This window comes from Sphaerodactylus townsendi, linkage group LG08, assembly GCF_021028975.2.
Source record: "Sphaerodactylus townsendi isolate TG3544 linkage group LG08, MPM_Stown_v2.3, whole genome shotgun sequence".
In the NCBI taxonomy this organism is placed as follows: domain Eukaryota; kingdom Metazoa; phylum Chordata; class Lepidosauria; order Squamata; family Sphaerodactylidae; genus Sphaerodactylus; species Sphaerodactylus townsendi.
The window spans coordinates 5,207,920-5,231,251 of NC_059432.1; the positions used below are offsets into that span (position 1 = coordinate 5,207,920).

At 46.4% G+C, this 23,332-nt stretch overlaps 2 protein-coding genes across 8 annotated transcripts in view; both read right to left on the bottom strand.

Moving 5' to 3' along the window:
- Window positions 1-288: 288 nt before the first annotated feature.
- ZFAND4 (zinc finger AN1-type containing 4) lies at window positions 289-17,950 on the bottom strand. 4 transcript variants are annotated; one of them, XM_048505992.1, is made up of 10 exons: window positions 17,865-17,950; window positions 12,394-12,708; window positions 11,442-11,517; window positions 11,286-11,353; window positions 8,997-9,183; window positions 8,235-8,382; window positions 6,113-7,267; window positions 3,367-3,415; window positions 2,646-2,763; window positions 289-1,146 (listed from the first exon to the last, which is right to left on the bottom strand). In XM_048505992.1, the coding sequence occupies exons 2-10, from the start codon at window positions 12,575-12,577 to the stop codon at window positions 1,011-1,013; spliced, it is 2,121 nt and encodes a 706-aa protein (XP_048361949.1). In that variant the 5' UTR covers window positions 12,578-12,708; window positions 17,865-17,950; the 3' UTR covers window positions 289-1,010. The 4 variants fall into 4 exon arrangements, with proteins under 4 accessions (XP_048361949.1, XP_048361950.1, XP_048361951.1 ...); XM_048505993.1 differs by lacking the exon at window positions 17,865-17,950 and adding an exon at window positions 17,757-17,827; XM_048505994.1 differs by lacking the exon at window positions 17,865-17,950 and having other exon boundaries at window positions 12,449-12,526.
- A 4,277-nt stretch (window positions 17,951-22,227) lies between these two features.
- Window positions 22,228-23,332, bottom strand: part of LOC125437917 (WASH complex subunit 2-like) — a 56,670-nt gene continuing 55,565 nt past the window's right edge. For all 4 annotated transcript variants that reach the window (XM_048505989.1, XM_048505988.1, XM_048505991.1 and 1 more), the window contains one exon: window positions 22,228-22,661. In XM_048505989.1, coding sequence (XP_048361946.1) covers window positions 22,522-22,661 — 140 coding nt within the window. In that variant the 3' untranslated portion in view covers window positions 22,228-22,521. The remainder of the gene's footprint in view (window positions 22,662-23,332) is intronic.

The following is a 23,332-nucleotide window of genomic DNA, read 5'->3' on the forward strand; positions in this document are numbered from 1 at the left end:
CATATTGTGGTAGCAGCTGCTATTGAAACCCTGCTAGGCGAAAGCCCTTCCGGCCAAGGCCCGCTTCCTTGCAACACTTTGCAGGTGTTAATAGGTGCCCCAGTTCCCCCAGGCACCAGCTGAGGGATCCCTGAATGCCCACTGAACAGCCGGCAATGTTCTTGTGACCCTGACACTGGGACATGTCCAAAGCGCCAGCCTTCCTATTGTTTAACTTGGCGGCACAATTTTCTAAAGCTCGCCCCTTATTTGCCAGCAACCTGTAAACCAGTATAAGGCAGCTGCTTCTTTTAAAATGGCACAGAAATGTGATATTTATTTGATTTGCTTTTTCTCATAACAGCAGTCAACACATCTAACAAACCAAGCTGCAAAGGCTCAGAAAAGGAAAAATAAGGTGCATTTTGTATTTAATGAGAACAAGGTAAACGTTTGTTTTAAAATCTCCTGCACAAGAAATAGCAGGATATATTTCTAGACTGGACACACCATATTTGGCTGCCAAGGTACAGGGAACCCAGGGCAGCAAACACAACCCTCCCTAAAACCTGAAAGATGAATTTGATGGAAAGAGGAACTTGCTGAAATAATTTAAGATACCACACAGTGGACAGAAAAGCATGGTAGAACACCAAAGACCTGAAATCCTCAGTACAGATCCTCCTCTTGTCTGGATATAAAATTTATATTAAAACTTCCAATAAAGTGCATCTTTTAAAAGACCTGTCTGGTGGAAGAGCTTTCTCAAATATAAAACACTTGTGACAAGACATATATAACACAGTTAAATCGGAATGTACATTTTTAAAAACTACTTTTAAAACTTTCGATTCGAGAATCAAGATGACAGCGACAGTTGTGTTTGCACTATTCTTCCATCGCTCACAGCCTGGCGGCATTTGGCGACTTGGCCAATCTCAGGTTGGAAGCACAGGCCAAGGTCAGCGGCCCAAGATGCAGCCGCTTCACTCTGGATGGCGGGATTCCAGATGCGTGCCTAGCAGCCAGGCTTAGATTTTGGGAAGTTTGGGAGCGCTGACCACAGGATTGGATTCTTGCAAGTACCGCCGCCCTGCGTTCTTGTAGTCGTAAGTACAGGAGTGAGTCTCTGCATAGCGGTGTGTTGCACAGAAGTTGTTTCCACATCTGGAGGCAGAAAGGGGAGGGTTAGCAAGCTTCCAAAAACTGTGGCAGTTCAGGGACTGTCCTGTGGCAGTGAGGTCCATGAAAAGTCCTTGGCTTTAGTCCAGTTGTTTTGAGCTCTTTTCTCCCCACTTGTTAGCTCAGGGAAAAGGAGCAAGAGATGCACCATCAGCTAGCCAGCACGGGATACACAGCTTACACACCAACAAATTTCCGTGAAGAATCCTCGAATGCATAGGTATATTCCCCGTCCTCACACAGGTATAATTTTGCCGTGAAAAACCGGCCATGGGCAATCAGTAAATGACATACGATTTTTTAGTAATATATTTTGCAATAGACCACATAGACATAATCACATAGATGCTCAAAAGTGATTGTTACAATACGAGGCTAATTTGATCTACAGTTCGAAGACAGATGCCGTTTGGGGTGAACATGCAGATTGATTATACCTGTTTCTTGGTCTCTAAGGCACTGCTGGACTTAAGTCTAGAGTTTAACACATTATCAGTATTGTATATTTTATTTATAAATAAATAGTTAAACGTTTTAAATTACATTGTCGTCTCTCACGAGGTATGCTGTTCATTTTAGTGGTGGCCAATTCTGCTAGTCTCACCTCCATTATATTTTACATAAGTCACCCACAAGGCAAAAGGCAATTTCCAGCAAATAAACCATTTCTCATTCTTGAATTAAAAGATGGCTCCTTGGAATCCCTTTCTCATATTGTCCAGTTTCAGTTCGGATCCTAAATTTACATTTGGTACGTACATCTGCAAAAAAGTCACCAGGGCAGCATCTGGTTCTGGATCCCAAGCATTTGAAATGGAAATACAGCAAATGTCACAAGAGCTGTTTCACAGGCTAAACGCTGATGATAAAATTGGGGGGGGGGGGGGGCGCTACCTGAATCTGAAATGTCATCTAGGCCAGTGATGGCGAACCTTTTCGAGACCAAGTGCCCAAACTGCAACCCTAAACCCACTTATTTATCGCAAAGTGCCAACACGGCAATTTAACCTGAATACTGAAGTTTTAGTTTAGAAAAAACGGTTGGTGGTAGTCGGCGGCTTTGCTTTGAAACAATCGTGCAACGCTTCGAATGGGTGAATCACAACCCTAGGAGGGTTTACAAGCAAGCCCCATTGTTAGCAACCGAGCTTACTCCCAGGTAAAGGATTGTGCTTTAGTTCTTCCCATGAAAATCAGTGGGGTTTAACAGAACAGGGTTACCTACATGTCGTGCCCAGACGCCCAGGCCAGCCTAGATGTGTGTGTGGGGGGCGATTTTCGCCCCCCCCCCACATGACGAACTCTGTGCATGCGTGCCCACAGAGAGGGCTCTGAGTGCCACCTCTGGCACCCATGCCATAGGTTCGCCATCACTGATCTAGGCTCTTCCTCCTGCCTCATCACTGTTGAGGAATCTGTTCCAGTTTCTTGGAATATATTTTGGTTTAAAGAAGCACGCATTTCAACACATCATCTCAACATACCTGCATTCGAAGCTAGTTGCTAGTCCCGTTTTCTTTCCGCAGAAGCAGCAGTGTTTTGCTATTTTCTTCTTCGTCTGAGCAGAACTATTCACGGGTGGGAGACGGGCTGCATCGCCAGCTTTCAAAAAGCAAATCAAGAACGGAATCAGAGAAATGATGCAAAAACAGCAGAGCCAAGGAAATTATGGCTAGAATATTGGGAGGAGGAGGAGGAGGAGGTTTTTACACCCCACTTTTCTCTACTTTTAAGGAGACTCAACGTAGCTTACAAACTTCTTTCCCTTCTCCTCCCCACAACAGACACCTGGTGAGGTAGGTTGATATTCACTTGTGCATCCACTGACCAGAAGATATGGGGAGGTGGGAGCCACAGATTTGCATGTTTGAGAAAATAAAGAAATTCTGGTCTTTTTGACTTCTCTGAATCAAATAACTCCTTCCTCACAGTTATCATAAACTTGCCCAAAAATGAGATTTTACTACATTGTCCTCTTTTTTGGGGGGTGAGTACTGAGCTCATTTCTTTGATGTTCAAAACAGTTATACATCAGGCCACGTCCTGAAAACAAATGTACTTTCAACCAAAACTACATAAGGTGCAACTCGATTCTATTTTATTAAGACACCATTTACAGAATGCATTTATGCTGTTCCCCTGCGACAACATGGATTAAATAGGAAATGATCATTGTATCATAAGAGTTTCGATTTTATTACTCACCTATTCTTTTCCCAGCAGCCATATTTGCATTTAATCCAAGCCCAGGAGACTAAAAATAATAATTAAAAAGTGGAATTTGTAATAAAACAGGCTAAGAAAAAACACAGATGAAGCATTTTGGTATTAGCATGTTTCGAACCTTAGTATTATAGAGCTCCCATATTTTATAAAAATGCTGGATATCAAAATAAATAACAGAGCAAGATAATTATTTAGGCACTTTTAAAAATTGTAAACTTCTCTGATCCTTGTTGAGAGGTGGACAGAAACGCAAATACAGCATAGTTGTGGATGCAGTTTGAGATACCAAGTGGAGGACATTAAAACCAAGTTGACTAACTGTTCAAGGCCCTTTCACAATCTGGGAGATCTTTTCTTTAATATTTTTACTTAAGAAATACAATATGCCATCAGCAAGGAAAGGACTTAATCACAGAACAGCCGTAAAGCTTGGAAAGGCTGATGAGGACAGGAGAAATGTATTGACTTTGGATTAAAGCACAGAACAAGAGTTGAATGTATAGATTTAAATGGAAAAGAGCCATTGGCTGCCCGTGCTAGCACGGAATGGGAATGGATATGTGAATACATCTACAGAAATGTGTTGATGAAGGATCCCCATGGAACATGACAGACAGATTCCTTTAGCTACACCTCATGAAATGATCAGCTGGTTGTCTCAGCAATATGAAATGTGCACAAAATTATTCCTCCAGAGAAGCAAGACGTATTTGCACCTTCTAGCAAAAAACTACTCGGCCGCTGGTCTGTGACTGGAATTTGGGCCTTCTCAGGACTGGCCCCATACCGCTACAAGTCTCCCCTACTTTGAAGCTCACACTCAGCTTTCTCCACCTGCATTTCGGCATTTGAAAACGTGGTGAGCTATTAGCTGAGCCCAGTGCCCATGATTTACGGACATCTTAAGTAAGAGAAGTTCCCCGGTTCTTGTATGGAGAATTTTCACCAAGCCAGATAATTGACTCCTGTTTGAACTTTGATTTCTATACAGTCACAGTGGCAGACTTATGGCGACCCCCGGTGGGGTTGTCAAAGCAAGAGACATTCAGAGGTTGTTTGCCATCAAGGGCTGTGCCTCAGAACCCTGGCATTCCTTGGAAGTCTCCCATCCAAGTACTAGCCAGGGTCAACCCTGCTTAGGTTCTGAGTTCTGATCAAATCAGGCCAGCCGAGGCTACCTGGGTCAGGGGGCATCTGATATGGTTGCTGACAAGAGCTTCTGGAACTAAACTCATCCTAAAAGAACCTGCAGCTAGTTCCATGCAGTCTGCATCAAAGCAGTGGCCTGTGCACCTCAACTTTCATTTCAATCTGTCTTCAAGAGTAAAATTAAATTACCACAGGTGTTATATTGCACCACCTCCATTTGCTACAGGTTTCAGAGAACAGTGGAGGGTTCCAGCTCCAAATACAGAATTATGTCAAACAGACATTATGCCATGTTTCATTCCGGTCTGTGTTTCTACACAGGAAGGAAATACATATACTAATAGGAAAATATTTGTATTGTCGAAGGCTTTCACAGCCGAAATCACTTGGGTGCTGTGTGGTTTCCGGGCTGTATGGCCGTGTTCTAGCAGCATTCTCTCCTGACGTTTCGCCTGTATCTGTGGCTGGCATCTTCAGAGGATCTGAAGTTGGGAAAGCAAGTGGAGTATATATATCTGTTGGAGTGTCCAGGGTGGGTGAAGAAACATTGTCTGTGAGTGACAAAGAAGGCAACCAGGTCAATAGTTGAGGGCATCTGAATAGAAGTATGAGTAACAATGAAGTCTATAGCATGGGAGTAACAATGGAGATAGCAAGGTCACTGATAGCAAGGTTACTCCCATGCTATAGACTTCATTGTTACTCATACTTCTATTCAGATGCCCTCAACTACTGACCTGGTTGCCTTCTTTGTTACTCACAGACAATGTTTCTTCACCCACCCTGAACACTCCAACAGGTATATATACTCCACTTACTTTCCCAACTTCAGATCCTCTGAAGATGCCAGCCACAGATGCAGGTGAAACGTCAGGAGAGAAGGCTGCTAGAACACGGCCAGACAGCCCGGAAACCACACAGCACCCAAGGAAAATATCTGCAGTCATGGGAACAGGAATCTAGATGCTTTCCTGCTCGGCAATCTTCACCAACTTAGGCTTGATTCTTAATCTTCTCAGTGTACTGAAGCCAAATCTTAAGCCAGGAATATCAGACATGCAGCCCGGGTGCCAGATCCGGCCTTTGGTGGAGGGGTTTGCGTCACCTGGTTCATGGGTCCCCACCCCCAGGGCAGGCTCACCAGTCCAGGCACCCCCAGTGCTGTTCTGGAGCCAGCTGAGGAAGCACCCTGGGCCCAGCCCCACCCCCTTTGCAAGCATCGAGTCATTACTGACCCGTGGGATGACATCGCATCACAATGTTTACTAGGCAGACTATGTTGACAGGGTGGTTTGCCATGGCCTTCCCCAGTTGTCTACACTTTATCCCCAACAAGCTGGGTACTCATTTTACCAACCTTGGAAGGATGGAAGTCTGAGTCAACCTCGAGCCGGCTACCTGAAACCGACTTCCGTCGGGATTGAACTCGTGAGCAGGGTTCGGCCTGCAGCCCTGTGGCTTTATCGCTCCGCACCACCAGGCTCTTAACTGATCTGACAGGAAGGGAAAAACACAGACCAAACTTCCCAGGCAGTACAAGAAGCATTCCCTTGATTTACAGAGTGTTAATACTTACTAAGAAATATCCAGGCATGTCATTGTGAGGTGACGCTCCAAAGCCGTCTTCCTGAAAATGTTGGAAGTTTGTAGTTAGTGCAATACCAGAAGTCCGAAAACGGCTTGCGCCCCAGGAATTCTGCAAGCCGTCCCTGTTTGTGCTCCGGGCCAGCGATGTGAGAAATCCAATGTTGTTGTTAACAGAAATAACGGGTTCCTTCGAAGCCTTGACGGCCACCTCTGCCATTTCCCTTGCCTCTGTTTTAGAAGGGTCATCGGGTCTTTTAATAGGTGAGTCCATTCTGAGGCTCTGGTATCTAGGACTCCTGGTGTAAGAGGAGTCCGCTACATTGTGCACCTCTAGAGAGCGCAACACATTCGGTGGGGCGGCAGACCTGAAGTTGCCAGTCTCAAAGGACCTGGAGGGGGGCTGAAGTTTCCAAGGGCTGCAGCGTGTCACTTGGGCCAAACACTGAAAAGGTGAAAGGCCCGCGTTCTTCTGAGAGGTGAGTTCGTGAGAAGGGAGAGCGCTGGCCTCTGCTGCTTCTGCGTTCAGAAGTTTTACCCTGGGCTTGAGAGACAGTTCTGCAGTGTTACAGTCTTCGTCCCCACCAGAAATCCTGGCCGCCTCTGCGTTCACCTTTTCCACACATAGTTCACTGCCTGGCTCCTCAGTGTTTGCTTCTGTTAACGCCAAAGCATCTGCGTTAGGGACCAAATTGGGCTTTTCTTCTGTGGCATGCAAATCCACGTGTCTGAGATTTGGGCAAAACACAGGACCTCCCTCGTTTTCAGCGTTGTTTTCCGAATCTGTGAGCAGAGCTGAGATTAACGCCCTGTTGTCTGGAGGAAATTTAGCTTCTTGTTCTGTACACGGTATTTTGGGCCTCGGCCTCGGGGTGCCGACTAGCTGAGGCTGGGAACCGGCCTCCCCTTTGTCGCTTCCTTTAAGGAAGTCACCGGTCATCACGGGCATCCTTCGACCGACTGTGCCCAAAATGGAAAGTGCTCTCTGAGGGAATTCTGAGGGAAACGGATTCCCAGCAGGCGGTAAGCAAGGCTGTCCAATCTGAGGGAGCGCCTGGAGAAAGCGGTTACGAGCAGCTGCTACTGATCCACTGGTCGGGCGTGGAGCTGCTGGAGGATGGGGAAACACTTTTATGAGCTTCTTAGGCTAGAGGAGGGGGAAAAGGAAGCACGGTTATTGTCATTTGCATGACAATAAACACGGGAAAGGAGGCACTGTTATCGTCATTTGCATTGTAGCAGCACAGACAGAATCTCACGGCCAACTTTTATGCAAGGGAACACGAGGTTCCTTGAACTCAGAGAATCCTCAGTCTCACCTACACAGAACCTGAGAGGAAGGAGTTGGTCTCAAAGTTCACTTTCCAAACTTGAAATTAAATGCCACCATTCAATGCGACCCCTGTTCTCAATCCTTCCTTGCGTGTCCTTTCTAGGGAGGTCTGAGGTTAAAGTCCTGGCTAGTAAATGTTGGCCAACATTACACGAAAGTAGTTTGGACTCTAATTTTAAGCAGCAAATCTAATCCCCGAGCTTTTAAAGCCTGGAGGCACCTTTTGAATTCAGAGTTCCATCTGGCGGGTGGAGCCGCGAAATGGCTGCTTTAGGAGGTGAAGCCAACCACAAAAGGGCTGCCACAGCTTGCCTTCAGCCAATCCGGGACAACCCTTTGGCTGTGGTAGCAGCTACTGCCACAACAACAATTTAAAAGATTTGCCCAGCCAATCAAATCTCCAGCGGCCAATCAAGAGGCTTGCTGGGCAAAAGCCCACCCTGCCCCAGCCTACTTTCTAAAAACATCTGGCGGTGGCCGAAAAAGGTGCCTGCAGATGCCAAGGCCGCTCTGGCACCACACCGGGGATCCCTGCTCTGCTGCAATAAAGATCCAGAACATGGTGCCCAAAAAAGAGAATGTTATTAGAGAGCGATCAGGATTTTTCACTTGCCATTTACCTTCTCTTACAAGTCTCCAAATTTCTAAAGCCAACAAGGCAAATTGCTCCCTTTAACGGAGGGCCGAGTGAGAGAAATGGGCAGGCAGCTCTTTAGAAGGGGCTGGGAGGCGAAGGCACAAATGGGTCGGGGGGGGGGGGCAGGAGAGGACGCAGCTTCACCTTTCTGCTGAGATTCATGCTCTCCATCTTGGCCTTGAGCAGCTTCATTTTATTCATCGTCACGGAGTTCTCCATGGTCTGCTGGCCAGAGGGAGAGACCTCTGCATCTTCATCATCATCAGGGTACAGATTATAAATCGAACCACCGCTGGGAAGAAGAAAGCACAGCCAGGTTTGAACATGAGAGATTTTCGAATACATCAGTGGCACACACGAGAAATTGAGCTATGGAACAAAGAGGCGGCGCAAGCAATGGAAACGTTTTAATGCTGAGTCCTGACCGCCCTCATGCTTCAAAAGAGCATTTGTTAAAGTAGCATCAAAGGGTTTGGAAAAAAATTAAGAGAGACAGTGTGGTTCAAGTGTCAGAAAGCATCGGCATCCAGGAGGACTATTCGCTCTTGGAAGCGTGGGAGAAATGTAATAAAGACAAACACAAGTCCATTTTAGTGAAACCTCTGTAACAACAAGGGATTCAAGCCAATTCCCTTGTGGCATTCTATCATTCTAAGTCCGTGGTGGCGAACCTTTAGCACTCCAGATGTTATGGACTACAATTCCCATCAGCCCCTGCCAGCATGGCCAATTGGCTATGCTGGCAGGGGCTGATGGTAATTGTAGACCATAACATCTGGAGTGCCAAAGGTTTGCCATCACTGTTCTAGGTGTTCAGATAAAAAGAAACTTTTACAGTAACTGATCCCCTCTGAACAAAGCATAATATTTGAAAGCCCCTCAAGAAACAAATGAAGGACAACATACCTTAACGATTCAGACAAGGGGGTTACTGTTCCATCTCCCCTGTCTATAACACGGAAGAAATTCACGTGGTCTCCTTCCCGCAATATCAAAAAGGCTATCTGTTTACTGCATGGACCCTTCTCCCAGACATCGTCGCGACTGGAATCCATGTATTCTGTTATTTCCCTAATTGGGTCTTCCACAGGAACTATAAAAGAAGAGAAACAGCGAGAAAAATGTCTGGTTTAAAAGTTTCTACCACAGAAGTGGGACAGACGGACATATAGAATTCACCTAAACGTTGTACTGTAACACATCCATTTATGAAGACCACCACACACTCTTTTTCATGGGCAAATTAAGTGATAACCACATCACAAGGAACCTGTTGTCAAGAGGGGAAGGGAAGACAATTGGAAACTACTTTGGGACTCCTGAACAGCGGAGTATATAAACCAACTCTCCTTCTTTTCTATATGTTGTTTCAAACAATCATTTGCCTTTTAATGCCTCCCCTTTCGTTGAAATTTTTTTCCAAACCCCCTCCTTTTAGCTCTACAATCAGGCGGTGCCGCTTCTGTGCAATAGGAAAGGATACCGCTTCCCATCAGAACCTTCCCACGATACAAACTCACAGCAGTTTCAGAAATCACAACAAATGGAACTCCGTGTATTGTTGAAGGCTTTCACAGCCGGAATTACTGGGGTGCCGTGTGGTTTCTGGGCTGTACGGCCGTGTTCCAGCAGCATTTTCTCCTAGGAATAAAGGAATACAGCCTGGAAACCACACAGCACCCCAAATGGAATTCCATTTACATCAGTGTCATGCGCAATCCCAGGCTCTAGTGCGGCTCTGCTCTGGTCGCAGGTTGTAATACAGTGCTGACACTTTTTAAAAAATCCAGTGGTGGGTCATTCTGATCCCCAAACCATAGCGGATGTAGACAGGATTACTGGAGCTGTGAAGACCACCCCTGGTGCTGGGAATCCTTGTCTTCCTGGCTGGTAAAAGCATCCACTGATAACATTAACAAAGCACGTCCTCAACCAACTGCTGACCCAGAGCACATTCTCCAGGTAACTAAAACTGGCCGCCATTCATGGGGGGGACCTATCCCTCGAGAAGAATCATGAGGCCAATTGTCACCGGACAGCAGTGGCGTAGGAGCAGCAGTGGCGTAGGAGGTTAAGAGCTCGTGTCTCTAATCTGGAGGAACCGGGTTGGATTCCCAGCTCCGCCGCCTGAGCCGTGGAGGCTTATCTGGGAATTCAGATTAGCCTGTGCACTCCCACACACGCCAGCTGGGTGACCTTGGGCTAGTCACAGCTTTCCGGAGCTCTCTCAGTCCCACCCACCTCACAGGGTGTTTGTTGTGAGGGGGGAAGGGCAAGGAGATTGTAAGCCCCTTTGAGTCTCCTGCAGGAGAGAAAGGGGGGATATAAATCCAAACTCTTCTTCTTCTTCTTCTTCTTCAGAAAAGATGTCTGCCAGTACCATGACACCCACAGGCACAACACTGGGGGCTAGTGAGCTAAGAGCACAACCCAGACCAAAACTAAGTCCTGCTAGCACAGGGGTCTGCAACCTGCGGCTCTCCAGATGTTCATGGACTACAATTCCCATCAGCCCCAATTGGCCATGTGTAAGGTTGCAGTTCAACCTTGGAGAAGTTCCCGCTGGAGTTTCTGGCGGAACGCCCGGGAAGGGGAGTTTCACTGCTGTGGTTATCTTGCTTTTGCTCGCTTGCCTGTGTGAAACTGTCTGTGTGAGATTCTGTGTGAGAACCTGAATTGTTTATCTTCTTTTGGCGGGAGATTGTCTGAAGCCCGTATAAGCGGCTGTTTGAGATTTGGGGGTTAGTTCTCGCATTGCCTGTATCTGACTAAGAATGCTAGCTCAATAAAGAACTTAACACGGTTGCTTTTTACTGGACTTTACTCGTTCGTTACACCATGCAGGCAGGGGCTGATGGGAACTATAGTCCATGAACATCTGGAGAGCCACAGGTTGCAGACACCTGTGCTAGACAGAGGCAGAGCAAGGGGAAACTGCACCCGGGGCACGCATACGCCCTGCACCCCTGCATCGCCTGCCCCTGCCATACCCAAACACACCTCTTGCCACTGCTCCATCCATGGCATCAGGCCCCCCTGCCCCGTGGGCGCTACGCCACTGATATCAAAGGAAATAAGTGAGGATGAAAGCCAATCATGTGCTCAACTCTCTCCCACAGGAAGCAAAAGAATCCAAGAGGGCTGACCTTTTTGGGGGCAGGACTTTGCAGAAATACTTTAAAAAAACGCACCTACCTCTTCGAGTATTAATCGGCCCCCCTCGCATGGCCAGGATCAGCTTCAAAGTGCAACCTTCCGCAATACTGCAAATAACCAACCAAAAGCGTTTTGTTGCCTTTTCCCCAATACAAAGAATACTCGGAAATACTCTGTGCAATTTCAAACACTCACCTGTAGTCACTCAGGCAATAGTCATCTTCCAGCTCTATGTTATTCCAGATTAAATGCTGCTGAGATACCGGAATACCTTAAAAATGACATCATTAAGATTTCACGGCTTATTAACAGAGCCAAATTGTCAGCTGCTCACTAAGATGGCCCCCCCCCCCCCCCCCACCCACATTTAGGGTACATGCAGAGCTTCGTGCAAGCCAGATCTTATCTGGCAGGAATCAGGGCCAGAATAAAACCAGGTGAGTCGCTGGAACGCCCCTGAACAGATTTCAAGCAGGTTTTTGATCATGCAGATGTAGCCACAGGGGATGGGGAAGTGGGTCTGAGATCAGGAAAAAAAATGTAGGGGTTACCCACCCACCCACCCACCGCCAGTGAGCTGGGAACTCCTACTTGTTTTTAGCAATATGAAATTTGTTGAGGAATCCACCCAGTCCTCCCAGGATTTTTTTTCTAGTTTGACCCTAAGCCCTGGAAGATTTGAATAATGAACAATTAAATTCAAGTCCACAAGCATCTTAGAGACCAACCAGATTTTGGGGTTAGGAGCCTTTGAGAGTCAAAGGGCCCCTTCATCAGATATCAGTAGGAATGGAGAACTCTGAATATTTATATCCCAGCCAGAAGGTGGAAGGCGTGTTGTAAAGAAGGAAAGCAGGAGCCATCTTGTGGGTGCCAATTTGTGACTGTGCTCACCACAATACATTTGGATTACAAAGGGGGCCACAAAGTCAAAAGGTTGGGGACCCCTGCTCTAGATCATTCCCTATAGAACTTCTCTAACTGCCTGTTGTGGGTTCTTCTGGGCTGTGTGGCCATGGTCTGGTAATTTGGGCTCCTAACAGTTTGCCAGCATCTATGGCTGGCATCCTCAGAGGCAGGTCATGGTGAGATGTGCTTCTCTTTGTGCCACAGTAATTTGATAACATTTTTTTAAAAAGACAGATACCTTCCAATCGCTGGATTTTGGCCTTGACAGAAACCACCGTTTCCAAAGGAGATACCTGCAGCTCAAAGCACGTTCCCGCGAGGGTTTCAATGAAGAGCTCCATAGCTCCACAGTGAGGAAGTTTGCAATAAAATGGCCCCATGTTGTCCTCATTGAAGAAAGGAGGCTCCTTCTTGCTGGCCATTCTTGATACTTTAAAAATCCTTTGTCAGGAAACCAGTCACGAAGCGCTGATCTCGAGAGAGTTCCCCCTCAAGCCAAATTAGCTCTGAACACGGGATGCGTGCGCCGCTGCACATGTTTCAGGGACTGCACCTAAAGGAGACACAAGATCAACAGACACAGTATTTCAGGACCCAACATTATTAAGGAATTTGAAGAGAAGAGTTGTATTTTTTAAAAGTCTGCACGGATCACTGTGATGAGACATTTGTCCAACAAGACAACATACATCAGAAGGTAGCAGGAGCTCCTATTCACACAAGGGGCTTCTTACAGAATATTACAGAACGTTTCAAAAGATCAGATTGCTTGGGCCACTACTGACTAGGAAGCTACGCTTTGTGGAAAGTGCAATGAAGTTCCAGACCCCTTCAAACTGTTTTCAAGGCAAGAGATGAACACAGGTGGTTTGCCGTTCCCTGCCCCGCATAGCAACCCTGGATTGCCTCAGTGGCTTCCCACCCCAGCTACTAACCAGGGCAGACCCTGCTTAGCTTCTGAGAACTGATCAGATTGGGCTACCCTGGGCCACTCAGGTCAAAGCAAGCTGGCTTGCTTACGCAGACTAAACTGTAGGAACAATTCCAGTTCAAAAATCTCAGTTTAATGCTACAATACAATTAGGTTATATGTTATACTAGAGAACACAAAAGTTAAAGGAGCAGCTGTGGGATTCAAATGCTCTTTGTGGGGGGGGGGAGGAGGAGGAGGAGGAGGAGGAGGAGAAGAGGAGGAGGAGGAGAAGGAGTTTGGATTTATATTCCCCCTTTCTCTCCTGTAGGACTCAAAGGGGCTGACAATCTCCTTGCCCTTCCCCCCTCACAACAAACACCCTGTGAGGTAGGTGGGGCTGAGAGAGCTCCAAGAAGCTGTGACTAGCCCAAGGTCACCCAGCTGGCGTGTGTGGGAGTGTACAGGCTAATCTTAATTCCCCCGATAAGCCTCCACAGCTCAGGCGGCAGAGCTGGGAATCAAACCCGGTTCCTCCAGATTAGATACACGAGCTCTTAACCTTCTACGCCACTGCTGCTCCACTCTACCTGCAGGTGAGAGAAACTGAGCTAAACTCACAAAAGATTCTCAGCACACTGAGAAGGCTGTCTGAACGTGAAACAGTGGTGTCTTCAAGGTAGCTCTTTGGGAGGGAACTCAAAGCATGCACCAATTTACCAGTAGCCTCAATTATGCACTTTCTTAACAAGCACACAAGGAGGCAAAATATTTATGTAATCCCATTATGAGGCTAACCAAGTTATTAAAAAGGCAGGCTTCACAACACAACACAGACCACAGAACTTGCTCATTTTCAAAAGCCACATGATTCAGAACAAACTTTCACTTGGGAAGGCGGTAAAGTTGATTTTTCTGCATTGTTGTCAGAGTTCCTTCCAATTTTCGGTGATACAAAGCGGAGATCCAAAGTGGTGCAGTGCAAGAGTGGTAATTTTGAAAACTGGGTTCAGTTCCCCACTCCTCTACATGAAGCCTGCTGAGTGACCTTGGACAAGTCACAGTTCTCAGAACTCTCTCAGCTCACACGGAGGCAGGCAATGGCAAACCACCGCCAAACATCTCTTACCTTGAAAATCCTATGGAGTTGCCATAACGCAATGTGACGTGACGCCACTCTCCACCTCGTGGCATGAATTAAGTTAATCTTGGTCGCCAGTGACACAAAGACAGGCAACGGCAAAGACCCTCTGTACTTCTCATACCTTGAAAACCTCACGGTACTTTCCAACACCACCAATAACCCCAGCTAATTATAGCTAATTTTATTGAACCATGATTTCGTGTGGCATCTGAACTGATCCACAGACTGGTTTTCAAAGGTTTAAGGATTGGAGTATTGGGGGAGGGGGGACCATTGATAAGAACAAAATGAAACATGTAACTAAGCAGGGGTGGGTGGGAGGCAGTGCCCAGTCAATTTATTTCTGACCAGTCCACCTCATCTGGCCAGCTCACTTCTCTCACTGAAGGCCTGCTCTCAATTGCCCACCACAGGCAGAGACTGGTGACTGCTATGCTCACCTGCCCCACCACAAAAGAAAGCAGTCTGAATAGCAGCCAGCTGTACATGCTGGATTATGCAAAACAATCCTCATTTGTGGTGAGATGCACAAGGATGTGATCCAAGTTTTGCTTACTTTTCAGTACATTCAGTACATTTTGCTTACTTTTCAGTACATTCAGTACATTTTCAGTACATTTAGCTCTTATCTTTTTTAGCAGCTACAGCAGAACATGCAACATGGTAGGTAGTTAGCAGATCTGTATTGGATGGGAGTTTTACTAATTTTTCCATATCTGTTAGACTCCCATTGTCAAAGAGCCATTTCCTTGAAAAGCTATAATCCTTGGTTCTGTATATAACAGAACCTTGATTTTTTTGGAAGCACACAAGTTTGTTGGGGACATGCTGGGGGAGGGGGTGGGGTTCAAGATGCTATGGGAACAACTCAGAGCTCCCCCCCCCCAAATATCTTGTGTGCAGAATTCTAAAAGCCTTGCCCCTCCTAGATTTTAATTCTCTACCTCTTTGCCTCCTAAAAGGAGGTTCTGGAGCCTCAGGTTTGCATGCAAGAAGTAGCACAGGAGTAACTCATATTACATCCTTAACCTATGACACCAACACAGAAGCGATGCCCTTCACCACGTCCTGTTAGATTTGCCTAAAACAAGCTGGTTGGTTTTTTGCAACGATCAGGCTCTTTAGAAACCTGAGCCGAACACCGGAGGTTCTTGTCAATCTGGGAATGCATCCCTGCCAGCAACCTCATTGACTTACTAGTCCCTGGAAATTAGTTTCACCAAAACTTTTTCGGTCACTAGTAAGCAGTGAAATGATTCCGTTATGGTCTTAATTTGCTGCTCATGATCCAATAAATTATTTACACTTGATCCACATTTTTGATCTTTTATTAAATCTATGCATTGTGTTTATCTTTTATCAAGCACAGCTGTCCTTCTCACATTTTGTAGAGACCCCGACAAAGACAATACATCGAAGCGTTTGGCTTCTTTGGCTTTACAATAAGAGTGTTCAGCAGATTATCAACACATTGCACATTTATGAACGGATATTTAACTAGCCTAGACTGTGTTGGTGGACTTGATTTCTAATCTATTTTGGCTCCACAGCCTGTTCCGATTTGGCTTGATCGCTCACCCCTTCTAACAGGAAAGCATCCAGCCTGTGCAGCATGAAAGCATACTATGAGGACGCCCCCAAAGATGCAGAAATATGGGGCGGCACTTAATGAAAACAACACACACATCCCAGACTGAATCCGCAAAAACATTCAGCTTACTATGGGCCACATATGTTTGAAACTGAACATACATGAAGCAGCCCCATAATGAATCAGAAAATTGACCCGTCAAAGTCGGGCAGCTGCTCTCCAGGGTCACAGGTGGGTGTCTTCCACCACACCTCCTACCTTATCTTTTTCACTGAAACTGAGCTTGGGACTTCCTGCATGCAAACCTGAGGCTCCAGAACCTCCTTTTAGGAGGCAAAGAGGTAGAGAATAAAAATCCAGGAGGGGCAATACTGCTAAAGCCAAAAGGCTTTTAGAATTCTGCACACAAGATTTTTTTTGGGGGGGGGGCTCTGAGTTGTTCCCATAGCATCTTGAACCCCACCCCCTCCCCCAGCATGTCCCCAACAAACTTGTGTGCTTCCAAAAAAATCAAGGTTCCATTATATACAGAACCAAGGATTACAGCTTTTCAAGGAAATGGCTCTTTGATTGAAAAATTAGTAAGACTCCCATCCGATACAGATCTGCTAACTACCTACCATGTTGCATGATCTGCTGTAGCTGCTAAAAAAAATAAGAGCTAACTGTACTGAAAAGTAAGCAATACTTAAACATGTAACGCTTTGTAGTAAGATACCGGTAATTGGATTAGTTTGATTTTAATGTTTTAGCAATGTGATATTGTAATACGTTTCTGGGTTATAATTATATCTATATTTTTAAACTTTGCATCAAATTCTTATATGGTTGTCAGGGATTGTAACATCAATGGCCACATGCAGTAAAATATGATGGACTTATAATGAAGTCAAAACTGCACAGATGCTCCACTGGTGGCCCTGGACCAGTGGAGGGCCGGCTGGGATTGCCAGTTGCATGTTGGGATATTCCTGGATGTTTGGTGGACAAAATGCCCCAGCCACCCTCCGAAGCTGCCCTTTCCTCCAGGGGAGCTGATCTGCGTTGTCTGGAGATCAGGTGTGATTCCAGGAGATTTCCAGCCCCCACCTGGAGGTTCTGTAAGATTAGCACCAATCAATAATTATTAATCAAAGCAAATTGTATTCATATACTGAAATCTGCCAAAGTGAGTAACACACCTATCTAAGTTCGTAAACTGTGGAATTGCATTGTTCGATACTATATACTGGTTTTTACATTGTGTAATTACCATGTTGTTAACTACCCCAAGCCTGAAAGAGGAAAGGCAGTCGAAAATGTTTATAAAGTATCGTTAGCACTTCTGCCAAACAGAAATCTCAACATGAATCTAAATATGCTGTGTGTTGTCTCTTTATATTCCATTTATTTCTGCTTTTCTCTCTTGGCAGAAGGATTTCTGCTTGTTTCACTGAATAGCTTATTTGAAGGCCCTTATGTATAAAAACACATCATACCAAGTTAGCGTGTACACTGCATATCCAGGACCAAATCAATTTTACAATGATTATTTTGATGGGAAGGAATCTTATTTCCTTACTGGCAATCTCTGCTTATTTTCCTCTGACTTATATTTCCAAACGAATGTGACAGCTGATCAGGGCACAATAACACACCCCTATAAATTAATAATTAATTGGTACCCCTACAAATTGCTAGTTGTACAATTTTGCAAAAAACAACAACCACACCCCACCACCATCTCTTGCACAACCTAGTACAGCAAACACGCTTCTGGGTGAGCTTCTCCCATTTTTCCCCCCCGCAGACCCACCTTAAGGTTGGCAACCTTAAGGCTACTCTAGGAATGCATTGGGGGAAAAGAGATGCACCCCCTCCTCATGCCCACCATGAGCCTGGGTCAGATGCCTTTGCAGGGGGTGGGGCTAGCAGAAGCCCGAGTTCGCATCCCTTGCGCCTGTCAGCCTGGCCTACCTCACAGGGCTGTTGTGGAGGTAAAATGGGGGAAAGTCAGTACATGAATGAAATGAACAAGAACGACGAGCGCCGCCTGCCCCGCGTGGGGAGCCCCTCCGGCCTCACCTGCCGTCGGCCCGCCCGCCTCCTCCGCTGACCCCGCCGCCCGAGGCGCGCGACCACCCCACGCAGCCGCTCCGCCTCCGCGGCGGCCGCCCCCAACCCTTCCCGCCCCCGGAGGGCCTCCCGGCTTTTGTGACGTTGGCAAGGCACCGGGACGAACCACTCAGGAGAGCCTCTCGCCCGACTCCTGGCCAATCAGCGGCGCCTCCGAGGGAAAAGGGGCGGGGCGCTGCCGTAGAGGCTTCGGTTTTGTTGTTGGTCGTTACTGGAGAAGGACCCGGATGTTGTGCCTCGCGGTCGCCAGGGGCAACCAGCGCCACGTGACGACGCCCTGGCTGGGGGAGCTGACGTAGGAGGCCTGGAGCCGCCGCCCCCCCCCCCACCAGATCGGATAATTCAGTTTCCCCCCTGGGAAAAAGGGGGGTCTTTATGCTCCACTGAGCTCCCCCCCCCGTTCAACCCCCCCCCCCCCAGTCTTCACCCCCTCCACATCTCCAGAAATTTCTTCACCCAGAGCTGCAGACGGGAGGATTGCTGGAGATCTGCGTTTGCTGCACGCCTGGGGATAGCTGGGTTGAGGAGTGGGGTATAATACAGGCCACACTGCTAAAGCAGGGGGACTGATCTCTGGAAACGAGCTGTAATGCCGGAGGATCTCCAGGTCCCACCTGGAGGTTGGCATACCTAATAACTCAGACACATCACTTCATTGAGCACTAAGTCCCATTCTGCAATGGCCAAATTAACAAATCCTGTTAGCAGTCGAAATATAAGCTTGACGAAAAGTGAAAATTGCATTTTTGTACATTGCTGAATCAATTACTTACAACTGCTGCAAAGGGCAGGAAATAAATCTAAGGAGATAGACAGACAGACACACACAGAGATCTAATTCAGAGGTTAATTGCCATGCAAAAGAATTTTTTCTAACATTGTTTAACAGTCTGCATATGGTGGCTTGTTTTATTGTCTTGTGAAATTTACACTGTACCCGCTTTTTGTTTTGAAAGTGTTATCAGTCAAGACTATTGGTTGGTGTTATTAGTACAGAAGAACGTTCAATGAAAATAGAAGGAACTCTCCCCACAAATTTATATCGGGTTTATACCTTGTTGAAAAATAAGATCCATTCTGTTATTTTATATTGGTTTATTCTTTTCCAATATTAAAGTGTGTGTTTTAATTGGTTTGTTGTATCCTTTTTCCTTTGTGTATATGTGTGTGTGTTTATACTGAGAAAAATTAATAAAAAATATTTAAAATGAGAACTTAGCCCCGACTGGGAGCTGAAAAGCTACCATATTTCCTACAGAACTGCTTTGACATCAGTTCATGAAAAACAGGCAACATGTACATTAAATTCATCTCACTTCCCCATAATTCATTGCATTCTACTTTGGCCTGCTCTATCAGCAGCCAGCGAGGAGAATGCTTATGGGTTAAGAGGTACATTTGGTTAGAAGAAGAGTTTGGATTTATATCCCCCCTTTCTCTCCTATAGGATACTCAAAGGGGTTTACAATCTCCTTGCCCTTCCCCTCTCACAACAAACACCCTGCGAGGTAGGTAGGGCTGAGAGACCTCCGAAAAGCTGTGACTAGCCCAAGGTCACCCAGCTGGCGTGTGTTGGGAGTGCACTGGCTAATCTGAGTGCCCCAGATAAGCCTCCACAGCTCAGGCAGCAGAGCGGGGAATCAAACCCAGTTCCTCCAGATTAGAATGCACCTGATCTTAACCTACTATGCCACTGCTGCTCCCTGGCCCGAAAAGTATTGGTGGTGGAATTACTGTAATATAATGGAAGGTTGCATATATATTCTTAATGAATGTTTTATTCTGCTGGTCCATGACCATAATAAGTTATTGGAATTACTGACTCAGATCTCTTGTACAATTCTGCCCATCCGTTATTTCTGTGAAAACCTGGAAACGTCCATGGTCTTCCTGATGTTTCGCTCTGGGTATCTGGAGTCCACAGCTTTTTTGAGAAATGTAGTGAATGGCAATCAACATTCCATCTCTTCCTGACTGGCGCTTACAAATTCCACCACCTGACAGCTCACCCCATTTTTTGGCCATTTATTCCAACAGTAAAAGATATCCCCTCCTCTGAACTCTCATTTCTCCCAAAAAATTATATGAAACCTGCCCCTACTTCTATACCACCCAAAATGACCATGGTCCATTGCCAGTGGAATGCTCTTTCGGTCCGTTGAGAGGGTCCAAACCTGCTTGTATGCACCATTCCTAAGCGGACAGAACCACCTGCTACTTTCCAATGCAGATGTCCCTTCTGCAACCAAAACTGTCCTGTTCAGATGCTAATTTAGGAAGAAAGCATCATTTGCTAAGTATAGTGGGGGTGGAAAGTGTCACTGCCTTCCTCTGCATAGCAACCTTTGGGGGTCTTTAGGAGGGGGAAAATCAGCAAGTTTACCAATGCTCAGCTTGTTCGTGTAGCCAGTGTGGTGCAGCAGTTCAGAGCAGGTGGATTCCAATCTTGTGAACCAGGTTTGTTTCCCTACTCATCCACATGAAGCCTGCTGGGTGACCTTGGGCTAGTCCCAGTTCTCACAGAATTCTCTCAGCCCCCCCCCCCCCCCACAAGGTGTCTGTTGTGGGGAGAGGAAGCTGCTTTGAGACCCCTTACAGTTGAGAAAAGTGGGCTATACATTCAGACTCCTCTTTCTCTGAATGCAGTCTCACGGCACTGTGATTTCACTAAAGGGGGTTGCTTCTGTGAATGCTCAACTAATTGCACATTCACATTTTAGTGTATTGAGAGCTGGCCTGAGACTAAATTATTAGTTTCTTTAACTGTCAGAATAAAGTCATCTCTAACTCCTGTTGCCTTCATCATGGGAATCCTGGTACAGCCTCCATTTTCATTGTCCCTTTTTTGTGCGATGGATCTTTGTCTCTTCAACCTTGAGTATGTTTGGTCCTCTGCCAGAGACATTCATGATCAAAACCAGCTAATACCCAGTCCTGTGCTTTTGTAGTAGGGTTCAACTGCACATACCTTGGGAGTGTAAAGGGAGGAACAAAAAACCATTGTTCACGCGCACACGCACACAGAGGCAGGTGCCAAGGGCTGTGCATGTGTTTCATTCTGCCAACAAACAGCAGAGCAGTTGAGGGGCAAAAGTCCTCAGACAGAGAGTCACTGGCTGAAGGGAAAGTAGCATTTTTGTTTGCATTGAAAGAGAGAACTGGGCTATGGCAAGGGCCCTTGCACACCCTAGCATCTGCCGACACCTTTCCTGACATCCACTGGGTTTGGGTTTTTTTAGAAAGTGGGTGGGGCCATGTTGGGCCCTTTACCATCAGGACTGCTGATTGGCTGAGCAGATTAACATTACATGGTTTCATTTGTGGCTGCCACCAATGTCCGTTTGATTCTCTCACATTCCTCTTTCCCAGGTTAGTTTTAAAAAGACTCCTCTTCTCTTTGACACGTGGACTTCCTCTATGTGTGTTGGCTTCCCTCCTGCAGCAGCAATTTTATGGCTGTGAGAGCCATTTTGTGTCAGAATTTCAAAAATGCCTCAGTCACAAAAAAGGTTGGGGCCCATGGACTAGGGCAGTGGTGGCGAACCTTTGGCCCTCCAGATGTTATGGACTACAATTCCCATCAGCCCCTGCCAGCATGGCCAATTGCCATGCTGGCAGGGGCTGATGGGAATTGTAGTCCATAACATCTGGAGTGCCAAAGGTTCGCCACCATGGCACTAGGGAGATATGCACCCCTGCAAACCACCAGTCTACCAGGGAGTGGGATTTCCCTTTCACTGCTGAAAGCATGCTAATAAGAAGGGAGGGGTTGGTGGCCTCCTTCCATCAGCCAATTCTACTCCCCCCCGCCCCCCAGCCCTGCTTTGCAGGCCCCGCTCATTGCTTGTCTGCCTATGAATCAGTTGCAAACAGCCCTAATAGCTCAGGCGAGGCTGAACTCATCAGAGCTCAGAAGCTAAGTATGGTAAACCATGGTTAGCACTTAGATGGGAAACCATCAGGTAAACTGTGGTTAGTACTCGGGTGGGAGGCCCTCAGGGCTGCCGCTCAAGAGGAAGGCAATGACAAACCACCTTTGCTCATCTATCTTCTTGAAAGCCCCATGAGGCAGAACTTCATAGGATCGCCACGACACAACAGCAGACTTTACCTTATATTAGTAAAATTGCTTGTGATGTGAACCTTCCAAGAGTTTGTCTGAAGCAAGAGCAAGAGTCCCTTATGATGGCAGGGAAAGAGGGAGGGGGGGAGGAGAGAGACAAGAAAATACAGAATACAGCACAATGCCCTCCAAGATGGGAATGCCTCTCCACTGGGAATGGCAGGAAATAAACCAAGGACAACATAGCACTGGTTTCATAAATGCTATTTACCAGCACCAGAGATTGGGTTTTGTAGCTCTGAGCAATAGAATCTATACAATAGATTACATTAGCATGGGATGGGACAAGATAATGAAGTCAAACCACCCGGCTGGATAGTATTGCTGGAGACAGTTTTTGCAATGTTTATCCTGTTATATCTGATTTGAAGAGACAGGCAAGGAATATTCACAGTTCTGTCATATTGATAGATTAAAAAGCAAAAGGAATTAATTACTGCCGGGCGGGATGAGTATATTACAGAAGAGACATTAACCACATCTTCATCGGCCTTCGAACGCGTTCAGCGGGTCTTCAAACGTACTTGATGCTTTGGGTTCAGGTTTAGCTCCTGAAGGTATCTCAACAGGTGGGGCCTTTTTGGTCTGTGACTTGGACTGGCTGGTAGGCATGAAGATATCATCTAGAGGGGGTGGAAAGACACAGAAGAATCAAAGGAGACACCAGCAAAGGAAAAGAAAAACACATTTAACAGAAACTTTGTCACAGGTGCAATGATCTTGGCTTATATTCAGAGGTGGGATCCAGCAGGTTCTCACCAGTTCCCGAGAGTGGGTTACTAATTATTTGTGTGTGCCGAGAGGGGGTTACTAATTGGGTCCGCTTTTCCATCTCCACGCCCTCGCCTCCCCGAGAGGCATCCTGCCTTTGAACATGAAGATTCCATATAGCAATTGCGACTAATAATGCAACTCCCTGAACTGGGTTAATTCCTTTCAGGTACTGCAATTATTGATTCTCAGCCTGTCGTACCTTTTATCTCACCAGCCTCTATCAAAGAACCTGTGTGTTTCACCATTGCTGTGTTCAGATTTGTGAGTTGGGGCATTTTCTATAATGTGATGATGATTTAGAAATGACCTGGTGCAAAAAAAATTTTTGGGGTCGTGGTGGGGTGGCTGCCCATGGGGGGGCATCCAACTCAGGTTTTGCCCAGGGCTCAGGTTTGCCTTGGTACGCCTCTGCCCCCTTGGCTGAGGGGGGGCTGGCGAGGGAACCTGTTACTAAAATTTTTGGATCCCACCACTGCTTATATTGTCTATTATTTCTCAGGCTGGCCAGTCTTGACAGAAG

Coding starts and splice junctions, on each gene's coding strand:
- ZFAND4 (XM_048505992.1), bottom strand. CDS start 12,577: ATGGCCAGCAAGAAGGAGCCTCCTTTCTTCAATGAGGACAACATGGGG. Junction 8,383..8,996: donor CCCTTGTCTGAATCGTTAAG/GTATGTTGTCCT, acceptor TCTTCTTCCCAG/CGGTGGTTCGATTTATAATC. Junction 2,764..3,366: donor GGCTGCTGGGAAAAGAATAG/GTGAGTAATAAA, acceptor GCTTTTTGAAAG/CTGGCGATGCAGCCCGTCTC.